This window comes from Danio aesculapii, chromosome 2 (genome assembly GCF_903798145.1).
Source record: "Danio aesculapii chromosome 2, fDanAes4.1, whole genome shotgun sequence".
Classification (NCBI taxonomy): domain Eukaryota; kingdom Metazoa; phylum Chordata; class Actinopteri; order Cypriniformes; family Danionidae; genus Danio; species Danio aesculapii.
In genome coordinates, this window is record NC_079436.1 from 1,873,489 (window position 1) to 1,889,611 (window position 16,123).

The 16,123-nt window shown below is 37.5% G+C and overlaps 1 protein-coding gene across 1 annotated transcript in view; it reads left to right on the forward strand.

Annotated features, from left to right (window-relative positions):
- LOC130234359 (adhesion G protein-coupled receptor L2) overlaps positions 1–16,123 on the forward strand; it is a 254,267-nt gene that overhangs the window by 110,580 nt on the left and 127,564 nt on the right. The window contains 1 exon segment of the mRNA XM_056464612.1: positions 8,275–8,384. Coding sequence (XP_056320587.1) covers positions 8,275–8,384 — 110 coding nt within the window.

Genomic DNA, 16,123 nt, shown 5'->3' on the forward strand with positions numbered 1-16,123 from the left:
AGACATGATCATATTTTATTGTGCTCAGATACGTGTAATCTAGAGGCCTTTGCCTTCATATAAGCCACTTCTGATACTAAATGATCAACTAGATGTCAAGTTAGTATCTGTTGTTCCTAAAACTTGGATAGGCCACAAGACTTTCGTCAGGTAGTGTGTTGTTGATATATTGATTGAGCCTAATCTTGACTACATTGCAGATCCCTGTGATGTGACTATTTTGGACCTGCTCATTGCTGAAACACTATATTGGGCAGGCCTACTTCAGTGTTAAATCTACAAAAATAAATACAAAAACATATTGAGATATCATTGTTGTTGAATGTCCGCCTCACACACCTCCTCAAGTTCATTATCCCGCTGGTCCTCCAGAGAGAACGGGGTCGAAGTCTTCAATAAATAAGCAGCACCTGTGTTAGTCCACTTTAATTTGTCCAAAGCTCATTAGGCTTTGACAAGTTCCGTTCGGTCTCTTTTTTTTTGCCTGCGCTTGACAAATTAGTTTGGGATCAGAGGGAATACCGAAGACTTTTTTTTTTTTTGCTCCATGATTAAACCGTGAGTGCGTTTGCTTTCAGGATGGTCTAAAATTGGAGCCTAATTCTGAAGCTTTACATTTCTGGAGCGTCTCTGAAAAGCGAGGATGTCTTGAGGATGTCCAGAAGTAAATGTCAGCTCTTTATCAGCATCAGAGTCAGAGTGAGCTTTAAGGAAGCTCAGGATACATACAGTACAGTTGAAGCCAGAATTATTCGCCCTGGTTTATTTGTTCCCCAATTTCTGTTTAACGGAGAGATTTCTTCAACACATTTGTAATCATAATAGTTTTAATACCTCATCTCTAATAACTGATTTATTTATCTTTGTCATGATGACAGTAAATAATATTAGACTAGATATTCGTCAAGACTCTAGTATTCAGCTTAAAGTGACATTTAAAGGCTTAACTAGGGTAATTAGGGTAAAGTTAGGGTAATTGGGCAAGTCATTTAGGCAATTAGTCAATTAGGCAAGTCATAACTAGGCAAGAGTTATTAAAACTATTATGACAGCCTTTAAATGTCACTATAACAGTGGTTTGTTCTGGAGACAGGGGCAGACTTGGCCAGTAAGCGAGGTAATCGGCCATTAATTAATGAATACATGTGCATCGTTGACTTTTTTTAACTGTACAAATAAGAAATAAATATATTTATAATAAGTATAATATTGGTGACAGAGCTCTGAGCGGCTCTCTGTCTTGTTTGATTAAATGTGTGAACGCCCACACACACACACATCAGCTTCCGCAGTCGAGTATATCTGAAGCAAACCAGATATTGTGGCTACTTTGATAATGCGTGCACATAACAAACACGAGCACAAAGGATTATGTTAAATTTCCTCAAATGCAATCGTACATGCTGAACGAGGAGCTTCATTTACATTCAGCAGATTGTGATAGTGAGTGTTGGGCTTTTTAGGTGGATGTTTGTGCATTTGCACAGCCTGATAAAACCACATTGTACTTTAAAAGGGAAACAAGCAGCTTTGGATGGCAAAATAAAGCAGATAAAAATCAATGGACCTCGCTGGCTCAGTTGGTGTTCCTGTGTGGAGTTTGGATGTTCTCTCCGTGTTCCTGTGGGTTTCCTCCGGGTGCTCTGGTTTCCCCCACAGTCCAAACACATGCACTATAGGGAATTGAATAAGCGAAATTGGCCGTAGTGTCTGAATGAGTGTGTATGGATGTTTCCCAGCACTGGGTTGCTGCTAGAAGGGCATCCCCTGTATAAAACATATGCTGGATAAGTTGGCGGTTCATTCCGCTGTGGAGACCCCTGATTAATAAAGGACTAAGCTTAAGGAAAATGAATGAATGAATGAAAATCAATGGAAGTGAGTGAGACCGGGAATCTCAACTCATTTAGGGATAGTGCATCTAAAACATGACAATTCTGTCATTATTTACTCCCCCTCGACTTGTCCAAAACCAGTTTGAGGTTTTTTTTATCTGTTGAACACAAATGAAGATAATTTGAAGAATGTTAGAAACCAGGTACCCATTGACTTTCATAGTAGGAAAAGCAAATATTATGGAAGTCAATGGTTACCAGTTTCCAATATTCTTCAGTAAATCTTTTGTGTTCAAACTGGTTTTGTACGACTCCAGTGTGAGTAAATAATGACGGAATTTTCATATTTTGGATGAACTATCCCTTTAAATGTTTTGAGACTCCCGGTCTCATCCACTTCCATTGATTTTTATACATGTTTTTGTTGTCAAACAAAGCAATTTGTTATGCTATTCAGTTTTGCAGAGTGGTATATTCTCATATTGTTTTCATTTTAAAGGAACACGCCACTTTTTTTTTGACAATAGGCTAATTTTACAGCTCCCCCAGAATCCATTCAGCCCATCTCCGGGTCTAACAGGAGCATTTTTAGCGTAGCTTAGCATAGATTATTGAATCACATTAGACCATTAGCATTTTGCTAAAATAAATAAACAAACAAATAAATAAATAAAATAAAAGATTATATACTTTTCCTATTTAAAGCTTGGCTCTTCTGTAATCACATCGTGTACAAAGACTGACGGAAAATGTAAAGCTGCTATACTACTGGCTAGGAACTAACCCTAACCCTAACCCAAATGACCCTAACCTCAAATGTATAAGTACATTTTTGTGTTTTCACTAAGCCTTTGTTGCAAATTTCTAGCATTTCATCTGCTTCAGCCATTGTACGACAGTAAATTAACAAAATATGCCGTCCTCATACTGCCCCCTAGTGTTCATTTTACCCATAAACGACAGTTAAACGTATTTATAACTATTTTTTTGTGGTTTTCATCAAGACTTTGTTGCAGATTTCTATCATTGCGCATTCTTCAGCCTTAGTGTGACAGTAAATAAACAAAAGATGTCCTCACACTGCCCCCTAGTGTTCATTTTACCCATAAACGACAGTTAACCGTTTTTATAAGTGTGTTTTTCCAGTTTTCATTGAGCCTTTGTTGCAAATTCCTATCATTGCACATTCTTCAGCCATGGTACAGCAGTAAATGAACAAAATGTGTTGTCCTCATACTGCCCCCTAGTGTTCATTTTATTCAGAAAAACAAGTCAAACGTATTTATAAGTACGTTTTTGCGGTTTGCACTGAGACTTTGTTGCAGATTTCTGCTTCAGCTATGGTACGGCAGTAAATAAATAAAAGTTGTTGTCCTCATACTGCCCCCTAGTGTTCATTTTACTCAAAAACACCAGTAAAACTTCCCCTTTCAATTCCCCTTTATTTGTATAGCGCTTATACAATGTAGATTGTGTCAAAGCAGCTTCACATAAAAGGTCACAGTAAATAGGAACAGTGTAGTTCAGTTTGTAGTGTTTAAGTTCAGTTCAGTTTAGCTCAGTTCAGTGTGCAAATCCAACGATGCGCAGCTCTACAGATCCTGAACCATGCAAGCCAGTGGCGACAGCGGAGAGGGAAAAAAAACTTCACTAAAGGCGGAAGTGAAGAAAAAAAACCTTGAGAGAAACCAGGCTCAGTTGGACACGACCATTTTAATTTCTCCGCTGGCCAAACGTCTTGTGCAGAGCTGCAGTCTCAGTGGCGGAGGCTGGAAGCTGGCCTCAGCAAAGACTCGTCTGTCTCTGGAGCGTCACAGGAATCAGTCTCATGTTCTCCACTCTTCCATGACCATCGCAGTAGCTGCTCAGGATACGGCCTGGTCCAGGATATGGAAACCTTGGGATCATCTCGTCGTTGGTCTTGGATCGAATCAGTGACTCTGCATAGTCTGAGGGCCTCGGGAAGAGTATCCCCAGGTGGAAATGGAGAATAAAGAAAATAATTAGCGTAGCTGATGTTCACAGTGTATATCAGCAAGATGCATAACCTGTGTGGAAGCCCCCTAAGTGGTGCACTAAGTGTATGCTTTACTGAACAGATAGGTCTTTAATCTAGTTTTGAATTGGGAGAGTGAGTCTGAGCCTCGGACGTTATCAGGAAGGCTATTCCAGAGTTTAGGAGCTATAAATGAGAAGGCTCGACCTCCTTTACTCGACTTTGCTATTCTAGGTACTACCAGAAGTCCTGAGTTTTGAGATCTTAAAGAGCGAGTTGGATTGTAGCGAGACAGAAGATTGGTTAGATAAGCAGGAGCTAGATTATTTAGAGCTTTATATGTAAGAAGCAATATTTTAAATTCAATACGAAACTTAACAGGCAGCCAGTGTAAGGAGGATAACATTGGGGTGATGTGATCAAATTTTCTAGACCTGGTTAGAACTCTGGCAGCTGCATTTTGTACTAATTGAAGTTTGTTAATAGAGGATGCTGGGCAGCCAGCAAACAGAGCATTACAGTAGTCCAGCCTAGAAGTCATAAAAGCATGGACTAGCTTTTCTGCATCTGAGATGGATAGCATACTTCGTAACTTAGCTATAATTCTCAGATGAAAGAAAGCAGTTTTTGTGACATGGGAAATATGATTTTTAAAAGTTAAATTGCTGTCTAATATGACACCCAGATCTTTTATAGTAGAACTAACGCTAACTTTGTATCCCTCTAATTGTAGATCGAGTTGTGAGATCTGCTGTGTACAGTATTTAGGCCCAATAAGTAATAATTCTGTTTTGTCTGAGTTTAAGAGAAGATAATTGTTGGTCATCCAGTCTTTAACATCTTTAATACACTCAGTTAGCTTGGACAGATTAGACGTCTCGTCAGGTTTAGTTGAAATATATAATTGAGTATCATCTGCATAGCAGTGAAAGCTGATCCCATGTCTTCTAATAATGTCTCCCAGGGGTAGCATGTATATTGTAAACAGTAAAGGGCCTAAAACTGATCCTTGAGGCACCCCGTATTTTACTGGGCTGATTTGTGAAGGCTGTCCATTTATATTTACAAACTGGTAACGGTCAGATAAGTATGACTTAAACCATTGTAGGGCCTGTCCTTGGACACCTGTAGACTTTAAGCGATTAATAAGGATACCATGGTCAATGGTGTCAAATGCCGCACTAAGATCGAGTAGAACTAATAGCGAGATGCACCCTTGGTCAGCAGCTAAGAGTAAATCATTGGTTATTTTCACTAATGCAGTTTCTGTACTGTGATGAGCTCTGAAACCTGACTGAAACACTTCAAAAACATTGTTGGTCTGCAGAAAGGAGCATAATTGAGCAGAAACAACTTTTGTTTGTATTTATAAGTATTTATAAGTACATATAGTATTTATAACGTATTTATAAGTACATTTTTGTGTTTTCACTGAGGCTTTGTTGCAGATTTCTGCTTCAGCCATGATACGGCAGTAAATGAACAAAAGTTGTTGTCCTCATACTGCCCCCTAGTGTTCATTTGACCCATCAACTCCAGTCAAACGTATTTATAAGTACGTTTTTGCAGTTTTCACTGAGCCTTTGTTAGGGTTCTATCATTACGCCTGCTTCAGCCATGGTTGAAGTTAATGAAGAAAATCTATTTTCCTCATACTGCCCCCTAGTGTTCATTTTACTCAGAAATGACAGTCAAACGTATTTATAAGTACATTTTTGTTACAAATTCCCAACAGCATTTCCTCAGTCTGTTTTATTCTGCATTCACATGGTTTCTCTCAATTGATTGGTTTATTTGCTCTGACCTGGACCTATGAATGGAACCGCAGAGATAGAAAATTCTCAAGTATTCATATTCATAATCATAAAGGGTGTTTTGAAACTCCCTTAGAGTTTTTTATATGCCCTATCAAAAAAACCCCTCTGCATTGGCCTTGAGTAAGAATTAATGAAACTTCTTTTTTGCATAATTAATATTTTTGCCCTGGTTAGCCCAAAGCGGAGCTGTCTGGTGGTTAACGTCTAGTATGTGTAAGCATTAATAAATCCTATTCAGTGTTGTATAACATGATGCAAGTAAGGTGCAATTAACAAAAACGATACGAGATGTCTTTATGTAGAAGCGAATACTCACAAGCTTCACGGACATAAAACAGCTCGAGTGGGCCAGGGAAAGGTCATGTAAGATCCCAAAAGCCCTGAAGCCAAGAAATCCAAGAACAAACTGGTGTGTCGAACATAATCAGAGCAAAGAGAAGCTAGTTTACAGCTCATTTCAGCACTCGGAGACAGCAGGTCAAAGTGAACTTTACTAAAATAAGAATAAGTTGTTGATATTGTGGGCACTGCAAAATAAATACGGTGAATATTTCTGTATTATTTTTACACTGCTTTTTAGTGAAGTTTAATTTTAAACTAATTTCGAGAGGAGCATGTGCTCATGATTGACCCAGCTGGTCCACATTAGCTAATCATGATCCTCCAATCAAAGGATCCCAAGTCACTAGATATATCCTCATTTCCTCTCTACAACTATCTTCATCTGGAAGAAACCCCCCTCCTCCCCTTCTTCCACCTTTATCCAGAATGGGCGGCACGGTGGCCCAGTGACTAGCACTGTTGCCTCACAGCAAGAATACCAATGGCGTTGGGTCTTCACTGGGCCTTCTGGTATTTCTGTGCAGAGTTTGCATGTTCTCCCCGTGTCCGCGTGGGTTTCTCCCTGGTTCCCCGGTTTCCTCCCACCATCCAAATGTGCTCTATATCAGTGTTTCCCAACCCTGTTCCTGAAGGCACACCAACAGTCCACATTTTCAACCTCTCCCTAATCAAACACACCTGAATCATCTTATCATATCATCAGAAGAGACTCCAACACCTGAAGTTAATGGGTCAGATAATGGAAACATCCAAAATTTGTACTGTTGGTGTGCCTTCAGGAACAGGGTTGGGAAACACTGCTCTATATTATAGATAAAATAAGCCTAAATCTTTTTTCTAATGTCTTACTCTCAGGAAGTTCACCTTGGCCTCTGCAGTGGGGGAGTTTCAGTTCGACCTGAGCTCAATCTCCCCTCGTCTTGTGAAAGGAGGGAGTCCTGGGCTCGAGGATCCCTTGAGCTCAGGGCTCTCTCCCGGGACAGCACGCCAAACAAGCTATGTATAAATCGTGAGCTAAGTGTGAACTCTTGAAAGAATATTATGCAGATTGTTATATTTAAGTGGACATGGCACCAAATGATAAAGGCTTAGGCCTTGAGCACAACGAATGCGGTTTTTCCATTTGTTTTCTAATGGTCGCAAGCATTTTGTGCTCTGCTTATGTGCCAAAAAAAGTGAAAAAGTACGCACTACGTCAGTAGCGTCTTTTTTTTATCATCCAATAAAATAAAAGCAGAGGCGGGGTTTCTGTCAAAGTCCCTTTAGGGCAAGTCATTTCACTCGCCAACCATCTCTCGGGCAGTATGCTCGAGCATTCTGTCTGAATGGGGAAACATCAAATTCTTCAAAACTGTTTCCCTAGCTTACGATTACATTAGATATTTGTAATCACCAATAAAATTAAACTACAGCTGTCTCATAAATTTAGTTTCTAATCGTTCGAATCAAAGAAAATCGGCAGTTTTTCGGGTTGTTCGAGCTAGTTCGCATGCGCACTCGAAAGGAACGAGATCTCGACACCAACCTCATTTATGGCTGTGTTACATATTATCATCCTCTGGATAATGATCGTCAGATCGTGCTGCTCTTCTGAAGTAATTCTCAACTTGGTGTTGATGGTGAATCTCCTCCAGAAATGACAGCGACTCTTCGTTTACAAGTTTGTAGGCGTTTGAGTAGTTGCTGCTGTCATGTGATGTGTGTTTGACAGGATGGACTATACCTCGCGTTCGTTTCATACAGATTACAAAACCAAGAACGCTTGCCCGTGTTTTGAACCAGGAATGCAATACCTAGTTCAACCACTGGGTGTCAGACTTACATACTGCACCTTTATTAACATTGACTGAGACTTTATTGTACACTCAATAACACGATTCTGCTGCTTATTCAAACTGCGTATGTAAAATGAGCTGAAACAACACGATTCTTGAGATTTTTTTGGGGAAAACGTCATTGCTTTATGTTCAATCTACTTAAATGGGTTAAATTAACTCAATCGATTTGTGAATGCATGAATGAATTGTGTGGAACCCAGTAAAATTAAGTAAAAATGAGCAGAATTATTTAAATAAACCTAAGTCAACTTAACAAGTTTCAAGTTACAATGGGTTTATTTTTAAGTAAAGTCAACATGTCACTTTTAAGGCTTACTTTAAGTAACTAATCACTTTACCGTGTACTTTATCATTCTTCTGCAATTCATTTAGTTGAAACACTGATTTCTGCATGGCCAATTAATGAATTAACCATTAATTAACCTAATTATGCTTGGGTTTTTCAGGTGTAACAATCGCACACAGTGTGTCGTCAACACGGGCTCAGACGTCTTTCCAGATCCGTGTCCTGGCACCTACAAGTATCTCGAGGTCCAGTATGAGTGTGTGCCATACAGTAAGTAATCTTCCAAACATCCTCAATTACTAGATTATGTTATAGTATCTAATAACATGTAATGTACTGTGGAACACAACCATTAAATAAGGAAATCCTAAACGATGCGTTTTGTGAATAAGTAATAGCCCCCCGTGCACCCATAATGAAGCGTTTATGTAAATCTGCACTGTAAACTCTGTCTAATCCTAACACCGGAGCTGTTCCAGAACACAGTGAGCCGTCTCATTTACTGCTGCCTACGTAGACAGCGACGCGGGGACACACACACAAATGATCTAACAATGTTTGTCTGGGTGAAAGTTTGAGAATAACACTTTCCTATTGGAGAAAAGTAAAGCACAGCATTATTCAGACCACAATGTGGCATGTTTTGAGTGCAAGGCTTTCAAATGTTGTCTGTATAAAGTAGACGGCTCATTAGGATTTGGAACGGAGCCATTGTTTGCTTGGGCTTTTGCCATTGTTTCTCCATTAGTGAAGCGATTTTATGTTGTGTTTGCTATCTTCAGCTCATCTTTGAGGGTTTATTTTTGTCCAGTTCTGCAGCTACATGTTTGGGTGGATCAAACCATTGTGTTGTCATCTCTTCCACAGAAGCTGTGCGTCTCTTTTAATGAAAAACTTCTCGTTTTCAGAGTCTTGTTAGAGAACTGAATGCATTCACGAGGATCTGAAATCTTGAAATATATGTATATGTATTCTGGAAGTCAGTGGGAAAGAGTTCTTTCTCTGTGTGTTTCTCAATACTTTTGTACTTTGTAGGTTTAAGATTAAATGAAGGCTTTTCCCACTTTGGGACACACATGCTTTTTATTCAGCAGGGGTACATTAAAAATGGAACAAAAGTGACAGTAAAGACTTTTTAATGTTGAAAACGAAGATTTACATTTCAAATAAACCTACTCTTTTGAACGTTTTATTCAAAGTAACCTATAAAATAAGCTTCTTTTATTATCATATAATAAAGCACTGCTTTAATATTGATCAAATATAGCTAATAAGCATATTAGAATGAGTCATGTGATGCTAAAAACTGGAGTAAAGATTTTACCTGGAGTTTAATCGATGAATTAGGGCTGTGCGTATGACAAAAATCTCATACCACGATAACAATACATATCACGATATAGTACCGTTTCTGTAAATTTAATCATTCATTCATTCATTTTTCTTTGGCTTCATCAGAGGTCGCCACAGCGGAATGAACCGATGACTTATCCAGCATATGTTTTACACAGCGGATGCCCTTCCAGCTGCAACCCTGTACTGGGAAATATCCATACACACTCATACACACACACTCATTCACTAATGCCAGTTTGGTTAATCAGTTCCCCAACAGCGTATGTGTTTGGACTGTGGGGGAAACCAGAGCACCCGGAGGAAACCCACGCCAACACGGGGAGAACATGCAAACTCCACACAGAAACGCCAACTGACCCAGCCGGGACTCGAACCAGCAACCTTCTTGCTGTGAGGCGACAGTGCTACCCACTGAGCCACTGTGTCACCCTTGTAAATTTAATCAATTAATACTAAATAAAGACCACATGTCAAGGGATTTTTCTTGCATTTTATAAAATATACTCAGAAATGTCGGACTCTGTTTAGAACTTTAGGGCAAATGTTTGATTTAAAATGTCGAAATATTAAATAAATATTAATAAATAAAAAATACTTTTCAAAAACTAATGATTGCAGGCCTGATATATATAAATAAATGTTAAATATTGCAAATAAAATGCAAAAAGTAAACACAGTGTTTTCAAGATTGCATCTTTTCCACAGTGCGGTTATTCATGTTTTAGTCTGCGTTCCTGTAATGGTGTATAATATTGTGCTCATATACAGTTAAAATCAGAATATTTAGCCCCCTGAATTATTAGCCCACCTGTTTATTTTTTTCCCCCAATTTCTGTTTAACGGAGAGCAGATTTCTTCAACACATTTATAATCATAATAGTTTTAACAGCTCATTTCTAATAGCTGATTTCTTTTATCTTTGCCATCTTCAAGGTACAGCATCATTTGGGAAATATTTAAAAAAGAAAAAAAATCAAGAGGGGGCTAATAATTCTGACTTCAACTGTATATTGCGAAAACATATTATCGTAAATAATGTATTTAGTGAAACAAACAATAGAGCGTAATAATAAATGATAGACTTTTAATTTGTCTATACTATATATATATATATCTTAATGTTATATTAATGTTATAATGTTGTCGAAAGATTAATCGTGATTAATCGCACCCAAAATAAAGTTCATATTTACAAGATATTTTGTGCGTATTGCTGTGTATATTTTTGTGTATATAAATACATGCGTGACGGCATTTTATAAATTATTAGTTTATATATATATATATATATATATATATATATATATATATATATACACAGTTGAAGTCAGAATTATTACCCCCCCTTTGAATTTTTTTTTTTTATATTTCTCAAATGATGTTTAACAAAGCAAGAAAATTTTCACAGTATGTCTGATAATATTTTTTCTTCTGGCGAAAGTCTTATATGTTTTATTTAGGCAAGAATAAAAGCAGTTTTTTTATTTTTTTAACTCTATTTTAAGGTTAATATTATTAGCCCCTTTAAGCTATATTTTTTTCGATAAAACACCAAGGAAGGATCCCGGACGAGCCCCCAAATTATGTTACACCCCGTGTGGCTCGAAGGATGAAAAGGGCTTAACATAATTATGACAACCCAATCTTTTAAGAATTCGCCTGAGACGTTAGCTGCTATGAATCGACACAGACAACAATGTGGTAAAAAAAGTGGTTCGTTTTATTACAATAAAGATAAAGGAAAATATTTAAATCACCCAAAATGTATTTACAAATGTGTACAATAAATGCAAAATGAAGTAAACAAACAAACCTGATTGAGGGAAGGAAAATAAGCAGTGCCAAATCAAAGAATATAACAAATTAAACACCCGCTAACTAATCCCTCCCCCACCTCTAAATAACTAAAGAGAAATATGTAAATAGAAAAAAAACATCTTCAGCGTCACACGCCCCTTACTCAACTGCACTCACTGGAACAAACATACACAGAATAGCACCCTCTTCCAACCTAGTGGATTAACAGACAATCAACTACGTGTGTGTAAAAATGTAAGTCACGTGACATACTTCACTTTCACTTCCCTTTTTGTACACTTTAAGCAAGTTTAGAATGAGACGTTCTGAACAGATGTACAACTCACACAAAACTTTAAAACGAACCAGAGAACAAGATAGGCACAAAATGTCACACAAACAAGCACAGCAGCAACAAGGATCCCCCTCTAATCTGGCTTGAGTCATCACTGGAGTGCTTAAATAACCCCCATCCTCTTCTGATTGGTCCACTCGGGAGAACTCAGCCAACCAATCGGAACACCTAAATTTCAGAAGAACAGCAGACAGCAAATAAAAACAGAAAGGGGAGGAGAGAACAACAGAGTAACACCCCCAGGAATGTAACACTACAGAACAAACCAATGTTATACAATAACGTGCCTAATTAACATAACCTGCCTAGTTAACCTAATTAACCTAGTTAAGCCTTTAAATGTCACTTTAAGCTGTATTGAAGTTTGTTGAAGAATATCTAGTCTAATATTATTTACTGTCATCATGACAAAGAGAAAATAAATCAGTTATTAGAGATGAGTTATTAAAACTATTATGATTAGAAATGTGTTGAGGAAATCTTCTCTCCGTTAAACAGGAATTGGGGAACAAAATAAACAGGGGGGCTAATAATTCAGATGGCCTAATAAGTCTGACTCAAATAAAGTAGTCTGTAATGATATTATATTTGTGAATATTGACATTATTGAGCTGGACATATTGAATATTTACATTTGAAATGTTTCAGTACTTACAAATTGTATCATTTAGCTGTACATATATCAGTGTATTAAAGACCAGGTTGAATCAGAAAATCCTCCTTTCATTAAACAGGTCACAGTGTTTGCTAATATTCACGATCCAGTCATTGAGTTTGTTATTGATAATATCAGTTTCTCTTTTTTCAGCGGTCCTGGAAGAACATCTGAAATGTTTATTAATGTATGTGTCATGTTATACTTGTCAAAATGAATGCATTTCCAATTGTAATCACATTTGATCAAAGAGAAAACGATTTTTACGTGCTCTACATACTTTAAATGATTTTAAATCAGCAGTCGAACGAGAAACTGTCGGGTCGCGCTTTATTTTAAAGTATAATTCTTACTATTAATGACGCAGACACACAACGTCATCAACGTCATCACTTATGCCATCTTGAAAAAACGCAAGTTTCTTTTCATTCAGATTTCATTAAAACAGCTCTCTCCTATCAGTCCTTACTTCATACTCGCATCCAGTAGCTCAGAGTTTGTCCAGTCTGTAGAGTTTATAGCTAAATATTCTCAGTGTTTGCATGTCCTTTATGGCATAATTCATTAAAATAGAAATAAAATAACATTAATTGCAAGTAGTTTAATAAAATTTGTTTCGTTATTTCATCTTCATTTACAAGTAGCAGGGTATTTCAGCTACTGTTTATTTCTGTCTGTTCACATCCTGTTGCTTTGTGTCCCTTGGCAGCATTGTTGCTGCTGTTCCACCTAAACATATTTTCTTAATCCCTTAGTCCCGGTGCGGCGGTAGTGGTCATTTTGAACTGTCACCCACTGTAAATGAAGTGTTGCCAAATGTTGTGTTCTTGCACCCTTAAAAAAGTTAATATCGCATAGCTTGTTGCCCTCTAATCTCTAACGTCTCTCTTTGTCTTTAGGTGTCAACTAATAATTAATTCAGCTTATTTTCAGTAACGCAGCTGTTGTACCTAAGTGTTTTGCTCTGAAGAGTTGTGCTAATTCCCATCGGAGGGTCTCTTCTTTGACATAAATGTATTGCCCTGTGTTTTGCAAATGTCCCTTTTTATTTTGGGCTGGAGTGTCTATTCTAATCGTTTCTTTCCCTTGACGCTCTTTTCCATTCTCTCGTTTTTTTTTTTCTTCACCGCTCAAAATAGAAGTGGAGCAAAAAGGTAAATGACTGCTCTGGCTCTCAGTCCTCAGCTCCTTGTTTTGTGTTGTATGGTTTCGAACCCTTCACACTCTGCTCCCCCTCCCCACCCCATCGTTTACATTGATTTCAAGACGGACAAGAAAATAAGTTGAGAACGTATTGGGTTTGCTACGGTTCATATTGTATCCATTTTATTAAGGTGATGTATGTAAGTGTTTCAGTAGTAAAAGACTTCCCAGTTTAATGTGCGGAGCCAACTATAATTAAGCTGCTTATCATACACTGAATATAATGCAAGCAATGTATATGGGCTGAATTTAAACAAACACATTCAATTTAACAGCGTTCAACTTCATTTGTTCGTTCACATTCAGCCCATAAACATTGTGTGCAACCACTCACCTTAAAAATATTTAGTTAATCCAAGAATGGACATAAAACTGTGGTCTCACTTTATTTTAATGTACAATTCACGCTATTAACCAAGCATTCACTAAGTGTTTTAGCTCAATAAACTCCTAATTAGCTGCTTATTAATAGTTAGTAGGGTAGTAGGTTGACTGACAAAAATATTCATTGGATTTACTACATTTTTGTTAAGGTAAGTGGTTGCAAGTAATTAATATGGGCTGAGTTTGAGCAAACTAATTAAGTTGAGCATTACTAAATTTAACTAGTTTGTTTAAATTCAGCCCATTTCAATAGTTTGCAACCATTTACCTTAAAAACTGTAGTAAATCCAATGAAGGATTTTTTTTCAGTGTAGTCATTTCTCTGGAAAGTGTTAATGATTTTGGGTTATCAGCAAATCTCCGTTTGCCCAACAAACCCAACTTTGACTCAATCGTTTAAGGTGTGTTTTGTTATTAAGACAGGGAAAACCGGTTTTGAAACAAGCGTTTCTTTTGGCATTTGGTAGCTGAACAACTTCTCTTTAACCCTCCTACTGACTTACAAGTCAGAAAAATAACCCTAAACTTTTTTAATCTTGTAATTTTCTAAATTTTGTTCTAAAATGACCCCAAACATTAGAAAAGAAAACGATCATTTTTTATTTGCGTATGTTTATGAAGGATGTACATATTTAGGGTAGATTGGTTGTTCTTTGAGTCCATGAGCTTGACGCAATTTGTGTTTTATTTTTGCAAAATTATCTGATTTGGTACACCACCAACATCATACACCCAGTGTAACAAGCTGCAAGATGTGTTTGGCACGATTTGTTCCTATTTTCAGACCAGCGCAACCCTAATTTTCATGATTTTGCGCTATGTTGTTTAAATTAAATTTAAATGTTGTTAGAATAAGCACAACCCTGTTAGACCATGCGCCGTGGCTAAAACTGTACATTTCTGTCCTTGAAATAGCAATTCAGACATGACCTTAATGCTTTTGCACCGTGTGCTTTAGACTTTGTGCCTAGATCGTTAAAAGAGAACCCAGGGTGTTAGCCAAGTGTTTGTACTACAAAGTGTTGTACATATAATTATTTTAATAATAGAGCACTTACAGACATATATTTTCAAAGGTTCCAACATTTAAATCAGCCACAGAAAGAAACTACTCTCGACTACATTCACTGAGAGAAGCCGAAAGGAAAACGAAACCGCATATACAGTTTAAGTCAAAAGTATTCACCCTCCTGTGAATTCTCTTTTCTTTTACCAATGTTTCCCAAATGATGTTGAACAGATTCAGGAATTTCTCACAGTATTTCCTATAATATTTTTTCTTCTAGAGAAAGTCTTATTTGTTTTATTTCGGCTAGAATAAAAGCAGTTTCTAATTGTTTTAAAGCCCTTTTAAGGTCAATATTATTAGCCATTATTATACAACGACTTGCCTAATTACCCTAACTTTACCATAATTAACCTAGTTAAGCCTTTAAATGTCACTTAAAGCTGAATACTAGTGTCTTGAAGAATATCTAGTCTAATATTATGTGCTGTCATCATGGTGAAGATAAAATAAACCAGTTATTAGAGATGAGTTATTAAAACTATTACGATTAGAAATGTGTTGACAAAATCTTTCCGTTAAACAGAAATTGGGGAAAAATATAGACTTCAGACTTCAACTATATAGTGGAGTACTTTAAATGTCCAGTAGGTGTCCGGGTCAGTCTTATTATATTGCGTAAATGCCCAGCGGGGCAACAGTTTGAGACCCCTGGGTTAAAGTATGACCTAAGACACTCCTTGACATAGTTGGTTCATGTACAGCGAACTGCGGCTTAATTTTATTTGGCTTTTTCTTTCCGATGGTGCCTCTGGCCACATGATATTGATGGGAGAGAGAGGCCAACTATCTGTAGCCATCTGCATGTGACATATGCTGTTCACCACAGACTTTGCATTTCTATCCGGTTTAACACCCGCCCAGAGACGGGTGCGTTTGGCCTCGCTCTCCTATAAACGAAGACGCTTCCCTTTGGCTTTCATCCTATCTGTCCTGAACAGCATCGCCATCCTGTTCCTTTGACCTGCGTGTCTTTTCCTCCCGCCGCTCATCAGTTCTCTCCTCAGACATAATCCATGTATGTGTGTTTACTCTCCAAGGTTTGGCTTTTTTTTAATTGCGACCAATCCGACAAAATCCCGCCCCTCATTTCTGTTGATGTAAACGAATCGTGGCTTGTATCGTAGCTCCTCCAGAATGAATGTTACCTGTCCATTTTTTCATTTACAGGACTTTTTTGCTGTTTGTGTTTG